Below are 11,335 nucleotides of genomic sequence, written 5' to 3'. Positions count from 1 at the left end.
GAAGGGTATCAGTTGCCATCAACCCACTGGCTCCCTGCATTCAGAACTTGAATTTGAGAATTTCATATCTAAATGTGTTTGATGTCAATTGCCATTGCACACACAGTGCAATCTCAATGGTATTCACAAAATCTCACGATTTGATGATTCTATGAAGAGAAATAATGATATTAAAACTCGTAAGAGTGCTTATCCTTGGCATTTTTTTGCCTTGTTATCTTTCAGACTGAAACTTTTATTTTTGAATCCAAAGCAACAAGCAATTCAATGAGTGAAGGCAGCCAAGCATGCAGCATGCTTGCTCTCTTTTCTTGGCCTTACTAAGTTGCACTGTGAACCCCAATGTCAAATTAAGTGCATAAATAGAGAAAAAATCATGGCTTTTTGAAATGCCCCATTGGTGCAAGTTATATACTGAAACAAAGAAAGTTTATGTTACCTGTCTCTTGAACATCCGAGAAATACACGTATTTGTTCTTTTCTTCTATTCAGGAGAACGGCACTATAAACGGTAGATGGCGATAGCTTTGGCTATGTATGACGCCCACTTGAAAACGGATCTTAAAACGACACATCTCTCCCTGGCCACTAAAATTGCCCTGGAGACACACCAGTGATCTATCAGTAAAACTGATTCGGCAAGCCTGAACCTCCCTCAGCCTCCACCCAGGCCACTGTGGCTGCGCTTGGTATCTTAATGCACCGAGGCTCAGGAGACCGAGTCCACCGACGAGTGCGATCCTCAGCTCAGCCATCTGAGACCGAGCGACTCACTGACTGTCTAAGTGAGTGAGTGAGGGGCCCGACTGCCCCCACCGTGACCGAGAGTGAGTAAGTGAGGGACTGAGCGTTCTGGCCATTCCTTCTGGCGCTGAGAGTGTCGGTCTGTGCTGAAACAGATATCCTCTTGTGGACGAAACGAAATCCGTTTCAATCTCGGCCATCCTTGGACCCGTACCCGTATCCGTGGCCGCATCCGCTCCTCCCTGCTTGCTCCATTCATCGCCATGGAGAGTAGCTACGGCGTGGGCATCAACAATCGATACGCCCTCTTCCTCGATGAAGAGGGCGAGGAGAACGAGGAGGCCCTCCTCGAAGCTTCCTTGGCCGCCAAGAAGGTCTCCCACGCTCAACAGGCCGCGGTGAAGACGGCCGAGGCCGCTGCGGCGGCTGCTGCGGCTCAGGGCTCAAAGACCACCGCCAACAAGGCCGCTTTGGACAATAAGAAGGTGGCTAACAACAACCAGAAGAACAACGCCAATCTCAACCGGAAGGAGGGTAAGTCTGTGTGAATTGAAGTTGATCATGTCACCACGTGGGTGCCCAGATGGCAGGCAGGCAGGCACTCAGTTTCAAGTTCAACGGCCATTATGGTCTGTGGAATGGGTCCATTCGGTGACTTCTTGAATCCATGGGTGGAGGTTGAGAAAGCTGTCCGAATGGTGGCTACGACTAAGATTGATCGGTGTTCATAGTTCTTCAATCCGCTTGGCATTTAATGGCTGGCCAAGCTGTAATGCATTGGTAGTTGACCGACCATTGGGGCCATCGTTTCTTCTTCTTCCATGTGTATGTCACGGGCTAGTCAACGCTGAGAATCCGATTGGATCGTTCCTAGCGTGTTACACCCGTGACAGATTAAGATCCAGCGGGTCTGGCCGTGATGTCGGCCGTTCTGGTCGGCATCGCTCGGTCATTAAGGATCCGTTGGGTCGGGGTTCGGGCGAGAGTTGATGCTCTTCCTACATGTCGAGCATCGTAGTTTCCGAACTAACAATCCCTCTCACTTTCACTTGATCTGGCATAAATGGTAACTAGGAAAGCTAGGATGTCAGTACTAGTTATTGGTACTGGTTTAGTAATGCTATTTGAAATGAGGTCTTCCTCTTTTCACCTCACACCATATAACTTAAGGTCCAAGTCGTTAAACGAGTGAAAATTTGCTCATTTTCTTAAACCCACCCAATTCGATTTTGCCGGAGTGTTAATGGCAAGCCTCCCTTTCAGATAAGGAGAATCGACGATTTGAAGGCAAGCGCGTGTTTGACGCGCGCAAGCCTCAAGAGGGACCCCGCGACAACGATGACCGGAACAATCGACGCAACAACCGTGAGGAAGGGGGTGAACGTCGTAGCGGCTTCGACGGAGCCGTGACCGAAGGTGGACGGGGTCGAGGCCGTGGCGGACGAGGTGGACCCGGTGGTCGAGGCGGCCGCGGAGGCTTCGGCGGTGAGCGAAGTGAGCGCGGAGAACGAAGCGAGCGCGGAGAACGAAGCGAGCGCGGAGAACGAGGCGCACCCGGTGGTGGACGAGGGGGCGGGCGCGGTGGAAAGCGCGACTTTGACCGAAAATCGGGCGATGAACGAACGTAAGTTTAGAGTACTAATTGCTGGGGTAATGGTGTAAAACACCGGGGATTAATGGCGGGATGTGGTAGGCAATTGAGGTTGGCAATTTCGGATCTTAACGTTTCCAGTTCATCTCACAGGGGAGTGAAACATGTGGACAAGCGTGAAGGTGGCGGGTCTCATAACTGGGGCACTTATGAGGATGAGATGAAGGCTGCTGAGGATAAGACCAACGTTTCCAGCGACGAAATCAATCCTGATGGCCACGAGAAATCCGGCGACGATCACACCCACCCTGTAGACCAAAGCCTACATGAAGAAGAGCCGAAAACCATGACTTTGGACGAATGGAAAGCCAGTCAGGATGCCAAAAAGGGAACCCCCAAATTCAATCTCAGGAAGGCCGGCGAAGGTGCGGAGCAAGACCCTCAATGGAAGAAGACCTATGCCTACAAAAAGGAGAAGGAAACGGCCGCTGATGAGGATGAGGAAGAAGTAAGTGGGGATACGGGGATACATAGATCAAGCCAAGGCTGAAGCGGGAGTGAACAATGTTGAGCCCGTACTTTTGCTGATTAATTACTCTTAACGGTGATGAAAACTCAGATAGGGACATATGATTTCATGTGATTATTATCTAGATAGTATCTGAAAGATCAATGTTGAACAATTTCCCATTCATATTGTCCTCTGGATTGTTCCCTGGAGTTGGTCCAAAAACAAGTCTGATACGTCGTCGATCATAGCAAAATAATTACCAATCTTGACGTTTTTTCCAAATCGAGACAAAATTCCATCTCCGCCAATTTGCATTTGACATGGGTCGAAATTTTTCTACCTACCCCCTAGCATTAACCACAAACACGAGATATTGTTCAGCCTAGATCTGTATTCAAAAGCTTCCAACTTCTCAATTTCATATCCACCAGTTCAATATCTAATTCCCCTTAACCCCTGCAGGACCAAGAACTGTACCCCCAACGAGTCAATCGTCAACGGCGAGTGTTGGATATCGAGGTCAATTTCGCAACTGAGCAAGGACGCGGTGGACCCGGAGGCGGACGCGGCGAACGTCGTGGCGGGCGAGGCGGACGCGGATTCGGAGACCGGGGCGATCGACGTGGTGGACGCGGTGGTGGCTTCGATGGGGGCGAACGACGAGGGGGCGGACGCGGAGGCGAGGGTGGGGCCGATGGACCCCCACGAGGTGGACCTCCTCACTCGGGCGAGAGTGAGAGACGCGGACGGGTAAGTGGATCGTGGGACGTTAGTTTAAGGGGGTGGGTGGGATATTGCGCAATGATGTAAACAGATAGGGACAAATGACCTTCATCTAAAAGGACATATGATTATTCTAGATAGTATCTGATGGGGATTTGAATATCGGAATTGGGAGATTTTGTTAAAGGTGTGAGATGGATTAGTTAAGGATTGTGGTTCCTCTTTTTTTAGGGCCGAGGGGGACGTGGTGGCATGGAGGCTCCCAACGTGAACGATGAGCAATCTTTCCCTTCTCTGGGTTAGACCGACAACAAAAGATAATCACACACAATCTCAAACTAAGTTTTTGATGAGAGAAGTCAACACCACCGTCATCGTCGCTGCAATTGGGATCTGACAAACACATGAAGCAGTCCAATGACGTCGCCAACGCATGAAGAATCAACCTTCCTTTTCCCCTTGTTCCCCAATCTCCCCCATCCTCGTTTTTTGGGAGATGGATTCCAGAATTGTCAAGAATTCTATCTTAGAAGCCATCTCCAGTCTTTTTGTTTCCAAGTGCGATGCGACCGAATCTCGTCTTCGTCTTCACCCGTTCATCCCCCCCATCTAAAAAGTTCGTTCTTTGTCCCATTCAACATAACCACCTGATTTCCCGCTCGTTCTTCCACCGTAATTGGCCTGTCTTCTGTCATACATCTAACTGCAACTGAAATGCTCTGATGGGTTTTAAGCAGTTACTTTTGGGAGCCGCCCTAAATTGAAAAAAAAAAAAACCAACTCTGTTTTATACCCCTAGTGCCCCTTGGGTTCCCCAAGCAATCTTTCGAAGAGATGCTGGCGACCCGGGAACCAACTCGTCCTTATGATATTCTTTCTACCCTCTGAAACCTTTCTAACTTGACATCCCCTAAAATGAACGAGCTGTCGAAGAAGCAAAGATCCACGAGAAGTTAACTAATCACTGCAAACAACAACAACAACAACTACCACCACCGACCGACCCCCTTTGAATATAGCTTCAAGCCTCTCAAAACTATTGTCTCTTCTTTTTGTCCATCTCCAAGAACAACATCAGCAGCATCCCGAAATGCGACTCGAAGAAAATGAACAACACTAACCACCACAACAACCCTCATTCTATCATCCATCATCTCTTTGTCGTCGTCATCGTCGTCGTCTTCTTGTACGCCCTTGAGCTGGCCGAGCCTCGGAGCTAGCTTCTAGAGTAGCCCACGGACTCTCAATTCCATTGTTGATAATCTTACCATAATGAAGGGAACCCGAAATCCACCCCGTAAAACCACCATATTTATGTCGATTTGACGCAGTGGCATTGATGCCTGATCTGCTACTACTATTACTGCAAACTACTTCAACAACAACAACAACAACCACAATTGCTCTATCATTTGAGAATTTCATTTTTTGTAGCTGCCCAAACATTTCCTCTAGGCAGGCCCAAATAATTTCATACATACAGTTCTTGATATAAACGTGGAGAAATCATTCACGAGTAGTTATTTTCGCTCTGGAAGAGTCATTCACAATCCAGCTTTCAAACGTGAGTATCCCCTATTGTAAGAAGTCATCATGGATGATATCAAAAATTGACCTCTCTCTCGTTTTAGGTGTAATAGGAGTCACATGGACCAAACTTGGATTGAGGCCAACTTCGTTTTCCATCGAGGTAAGCAACAGTTATTTCATCCATGTCCTTGTTCATTCCTTTCCTTTGCAATGATGATATACAGGACCAAAATGATCAAAATGATTAAACCCTGTTTTACTCTTGAACTCTCTCTCTGACAGAACTAAATGAATGGGCATTCATAGAATTGAAACAGAAGTGAATTTACATTGGATCATTGTTATTGTTTTTCAGGTGCTTCATGACCACGATTCTCCTAGATAGTTCTTCCTTCATTTAAACGAGATATTAGACCAAACTCGGATTGTAACCATCTACTTCTTTAGTGAGGTGAGTCACAATTCATTCATTTGACGGGTATCAAGTAATAAGTGGGATGAATTATGTCATTTGAACATGTACGAAAATGTATTCAGTCCAGTGTTGTGGATTCAAATTAAAGTCGATATTTTTTTTCATAACCGTTCCCAACATTCTAAGTAGCATCAAATTGATATTGAATAAAGGGATTAAGACCGAAATGTTTTGATGATTTGAAGAAGCCCTATAGTTTCAAGATTTACATATCTTTTCACAAATATGGAAATGATACGTTCAAACAATTCGATTCAAAAAAGTTGAAAAAATCCTTTAAATAATACCAGCTAACTTTAAACACTATCCCGCTTATTGGTGATTACCTAAATTTTATCGACAACTGCTCTTTTCAATGATGATATACAGGACCAAAATGATCAAGATGATTAAACCCTGTTTTACTCTTGAACTCTCTCTCTGATTAAAACAATATGGTAGCACTTGCCATGTTCGTTTATTACAATTTCTTTTGACACAAATGATTTATCTTCATTTTTACAGATGATGTCCGATAAAGCAATAATATCACGTCTTCGAAGAATAATCAAGGTATGTCAACCTGATTCAATTTTATCTTGGGTACGGATTCAGTGATGAAAACATAGATAGGGACATATGAATTTATGTGATTATTATCTAGATAGTATCTGAATAAATCCCAAACTAACTACTGTTTGGCCACATCTTTCCTCTCCCTAAAATGTACCGTCCTTATGTTGCAGACTTCAAATGTAAGTGGGGAAACCGTGGGGAAGAAACCTCTCTTCCAAGTAGGTAAGAAACCCGAGTTATTTCCAACATTTATTTTTCGAAGAATTATAGATGATGTAAACAGATAGGGACAAATGACCTTAAAACAAGGATAGAATGATTATTCTAGATAGTATCTGAACTGTCGGACAATACTGAGCTGTCGTATTACAGAAGTTCTCAATCATAAACATGGTCGTCACGTTCCATTTTCAGATGTCATTTCCTCATATGAACAACCTCCGAATCTCAACATTGTGTCCCAACAGGTGAGAAAATGTTCAATTTATTCCTTCCCATTTTGTACGATGATGTAAACAGATAGGGACAAATGACCTTATACAGGATAAAATGATTATTCTAGATAGTATCTGAAAATGCCTCATTCTTAATTGTCACACGTAAACTATGCCCTTTTTAATCTGTTCGATTTTTGTCCTAGGTACTTGGACTCTACCCAAACGGAACGGAGAATACTTGATGGTACATGATTTGATTCTTCTAGATGGTGAAATATACATATTTGGATGCCAAATAATCTTAAATGGTCTCATCATACATGATAGCTTCGACTACCAAGTAGGTCATGGGCCCTATGTTTCCACATTTGGGGTACCCCCGCGTGGTTTCGTGAACGCAAATTTTGAAATGCGACAGTACTAAACTACTAAATTTTACCCAAGTCGCAATTTCAAAATGTGCGTTCACGAAACAATCTGATACTCGCAGTAGGTGCAACTGGATACCAATCGCATCTCAAAATATGCACTCACGAAACCATTCGGGGGTGCCCCTGATTATTTCAATAAGCAGGAAAAAGCCTGTATACGATTGTTCAATCGTATGGTTGGGGTTAAAGTCGAAAAGATACTCCCTCGGGAGAGGTGAGTAATTAATCGAACCGGGGGCGGGGGTGTTTGAACTCAATTGGCTCCAATGAGTTCAGCAGGTTTGCAAAAGGTCGAACAAGTCCAAAGATGTTTCACTAGGAACATGTTGGAACTGTACAGTGTTCAGAGAAGGTACGAAAGGTATCTGATACTGTACGTTTTCAAAAGCATCCATGAGCTTTGTCCCACCAACCCGGGAGCTCCTAGGTCGACATTTTCGTCAATATGCTTCTCATGCGAATCAGCTATTTAGCTTGAAGGACCTCAGTTAGTGTTCTCAACTCGAGCAAAAAATAGGTATTGCCGAGCAATCAAAGATCAAGAACGAGTCTTGAAGCATCCCTTTGTTCGAGTCCTAGAAAGGTAGGGTCACGTTTTGACACTCAGTGAGGCTTTTCTTGATTTTTACNGTGTCACAAGTTTTGGGGACTAACCTTGAAAATATTACATGATCTAAACTTGCAAAACTTACTTTTTTTAGCACAATTGAATGGAAAAAAGATGATGAAAAGTCGTTGGTATGCAGCAAGTCTACCATATATAGCTCTCTGGTTATTACTATTTGGATGTGCATAAAGTGTGTGTAGTTTTTAACCTTAAGGGATTTGATAGGTCTCTCGGAAAGATTGGTGGTGTATTTATGGTGTTAGAATAGATCAGTAATCAGTGGGTCAACTAAAAATACCTTGTTAAAGTCAGGCATCTTAAAGCGTATTCTTGTATTTCTTCGTTTGTGGTGTCCGCAACAAGAGGAGGGAGAGGATAATGAAAAGGTCTATTTGTTTCTTTTTTGCCGACTTCCTTACTGCCACTGGGAATGGGATCCCAGAAGTTCAAGACGAAAAACTTTTGTTTGACTTAACTTTATATTCAAATAATATGTAATCCACCAACGCATTAGAGTTGGCGGACGTGGCTTACCCTTGAATCTAAGGCTGATCAGGATTTTTGCTCAGAAAATTGTACAAGGCGGACTCAAAAGATGCCACTGGATCAACACTTACCTTTCTAGCCTCTCCAAACCCAAGAGCCCTCTCATACTTTCAATGTTCCCGATAAAAAACATCCTTAGACATGCTCCAACTCATGAAATGCCAAAAACGCAATTATTTGCGAACGTTTTGTCACCTGGGTCAAATACAATTGAATTAATAGAATTAACTAAAACAACTCAAAGGCATGACAATTCCTTTCGGCTCTAAATTTGAGAGAGGCTGACTCATAAAGCGCCCTCTGAAGTGCAGAACGCAAACTGTATTTCATATAGCGTAGGAATTCTATCTAATCTTTTTTGGTTTGACCATAGATTTTCTGGCTTTATGGAATGTACAGATTGGAAAAAAAAATACGGACCACTCTTATGCATCCTACTAGCAACCCATTTTATCCAGTTTTCTGCCGGATAAAAATTATAAGGGGCAATTTTGAGCTGATTTATCTATAGAAGTCTGGCTCAGATTAACCGCCCATATGCCTAAAAGCTAACAGAATTTGTTTGGATATTTCTGTCAACCTTCAAATAGGCTTTCCAACCACTGTGGCAGTCGTCTCGCTGGTGAGACGAGAGGGGTAAGCTGATCATTGTAATTTTCAGTGGTCTATCAACAGACTTTAATGGGGTGAAGTGGTTTTAAATGGGACATTTATTATCAAACGAACCTAGGTTATATTGAAATGAACAATTGAAAGTTTCATTTACCTTTAACTCCTTTAAAAAACCAGACTATGTGAGACAAATTACCACGGAAAATATGGTTTTGGAACACAAAGGAGCTAGAGTAAAACACACTCTTAAACCATCAAACGGAACAGTGCGTCTTGTTCTTTACATTAGTGTTCTAGACCCTATTGTAATTTGGCGAGCATGTGCTCGCTCATATTGTGTCAATCTGTGATTTGTATATATAGCTAGAGGAACCCCTGGTAATAAACTAGTCAACTAACATCCCTAGACTCACTTAGATGGTGGACCATGCGTCCGCCATAGTAAGTAAAGCTAGCTAGCGGGGCGAAGTCTTCCACGTTCTCGAGAGTAATATCGTTCCGTTTCAACGGCAACTTGTTAATTGACATATATTCAGCTACCAGAACAAACAACAACGTATGAACCCGAACAGGCTGGATAAGAATCATTACCCACCTTCTAAATAACACCGCCTTGAACGAGTGACTGAACCTGAGAACCCTCCAAATATTACTCGTACTGTTCATCGTCATTGTACAGTAGACTACATTAGTATGTGTAAAGGTTGACTTGACGATTCTTGGCCTGGAGTGGAACCCGTTTGGGTATTTGCCTTATCTCTCCCGGATGTGCCGTATTATATTTGTCCGCCCTCATTTACCCATTGCGATCATTCAGAACGTTTTGGGCAACAATATCTCTACTTCCAATTATAAATAGTATATTTAACCTATTCATTTACTTAAATTTACAACTTACTTTTGGGATACAAAGCAAAGGGAACGTGAGTCATATAACATTTCCTGGTTCGATATCATCTCGTAAGCCTTTGAGCTGGAAATCTTGAGATGTTAGCGTCTACACTTGCAAAAGAAAAACCAAGGGCTTGAGTCGTTCCTCAATACATGGAACGGATTACACTTCTAATTACTTTAGCCAAAATGAATAATCCATTTCTTGTAAAAGATTCGAATGAGGATACTCGTTACTGTTATTTTTCCTAAAATCTAAATGGCCACTATTGCATGACTATTGCCTTATCACGGCGATGCTTCAACATATCTGGTAAATGAAATTGGCATTTTTGCCCGAATGTGTCATATGTATTTAATTGAAATGCAACCCATCGGGCAAAAAGACACAAATTCTCATACAATCGAAAAACATTATGCTTTAAAGCAGCATCTAAGTAGCTCCATTTTGCCTACAGGTGATTGTTACTTATTGTTGAAGGTTTGGAACAATAACATGAAAGGCGATGATGGAAAAACAGCATCACAGATTTTTCAACATATAACTTTCTTGTCAGTAAGAGGTGGAGTAAGTCATAGAATGATAGAATGGTGGAAAGTTTATAGTGGCGTAACACAAATTAGCAAAAAGAGGATTTCCTGCCAACCAAATACTTACCAACTTCGCTTTGAATGAGGTCTTTTAGTCAAACCGTATTTCATTGAGGAGATTTGAACTATGAAGCACTCGAAATGTAACAAATTGTAAACCCAATAACACTGTCAATGGCACAAACTTTCAATTTTTAGCCCTCGTCATTCCTTCTCATATTAGATTATAACAAAATACCCATTGTTACTATTTTTCGAGGATCTCCTTACTGCTACTACATATTGAATCCCCAGGAGCTCAAGATGAGAATCTATTCAGCTTTAAATTCATGTAATATCTGATCCACCAAGGAACTAAATTTTGAGCCGTAAAAGGGATAATGTTCCTTTTCCCACAGAGGAACAAATCATTGTGATTCTTTTTACTTGAAGTTACGTTACAACTGCTCTGGCGAAGTGATACAAGACAAAAGCTCTCTCTCCTAGGCTAACACCCACCAATGTAAAAAGAAAATGTTTTCATGGATATGGAGTACATTCGAAAAGGTGTATTTTTGTCCTACCACCAGATCTATTTCCACAACTCTCTGGGAGACTGAGTGAAAACAGTTCTTGCGTAGATTTGTTGCCATTGTCTAAAATTGAACAGGGAGCAAATAATTAGATCCAATTGCTTCATTTTAGAGGCCACATTTCCAGTGGATCTCATGGAATCCATGAAGTTGATTTCGAGACTTGACTGATTTGACACCCAAAGAGATGCTAATTCAAATCGAACGTGAACAAGATTCCAAACTGCTCACTCCCGGGCAGAATTTCCATTCGAAACCTGCTTAACCTTGGCAATTTTGAGTCGCCACTCATGCCCCGTTATTGACTCTTGCCACAAGTCAAGAAGCCCTTCATGTTAATGAATGATCCTGCCTCTTCCAACTACAAACCACGCACTCGGCGTGGAGTCCCTTCACAACCAATCTCAAACACTTATTCATATCCCCAGCCAATTCCTCTCCAACTTCTGTCGCCATCCCTTCAAATCATTCATGGTCACAAAATCCTCACTGACCCTGTCGCACAAAAAAACCATTTTC

At 42.8% G+C, this 11,335-nt stretch overlaps 1 protein-coding gene across 1 annotated transcript; it reads left to right on the top strand.

The window, feature by feature from the left end:
- Window positions 1–819: 819 nt before the first annotated feature.
- On the top strand, window positions 820–5,078 carry LOC131892671 (SERPINE1 mRNA-binding protein 1-like). Its single transcript, XM_059242494.1, has 5 exons — window positions 820–1,278; window positions 2,008–2,368; window positions 2,489–2,843; window positions 3,309–3,596; window positions 3,801–5,078. Exons 1-5 carry the CDS (start codon window positions 1,008–1,010, stop codon window positions 3,870–3,872), a joined length of 1,347 nt encoding a protein of 448 aa, XP_059098477.1. The 5' UTR covers window positions 820–1,007; the 3' UTR covers window positions 3,873–5,078.
- Window positions 5,079–11,335: the final 6,257 nt, after the last annotated feature.

This window comes from Tigriopus californicus, chromosome 2 (assembly GCF_007210705.1).
Source record: "Tigriopus californicus strain San Diego chromosome 2, Tcal_SD_v2.1, whole genome shotgun sequence".
In the NCBI taxonomy this organism is placed as follows: domain Eukaryota; kingdom Metazoa; phylum Arthropoda; class Copepoda; order Harpacticoida; family Harpacticidae; genus Tigriopus; species Tigriopus californicus.
Note: the sequence above shows the minus strand (reverse complement) of the source record. Positions and strands in the feature narration are given on the sequence as shown.

Bases quoted from the DNA above. Each gene is read 5' to 3' on its own strand.
- LOC131892671 (XM_059242494.1), top strand. From the start codon at position 1,008: ATGGAGAGTAGCTACGGCGTGGGCATCAACAATCGATACGCCCTCTTC. The intron at 2,369-2,488 runs GTAAGTTTAGAG...TTCATCTCACAG, and splicing joins AAATCGGGCGATGAACGAAC to GGGAGTGAAACATGTGGACA. The intron at 2,844-3,308 runs GTAAGTGGGGAT...TAACCCCTGCAG, and splicing joins CTGATGAGGATGAGGAAGAA to GACCAAGAACTGTACCCCCA.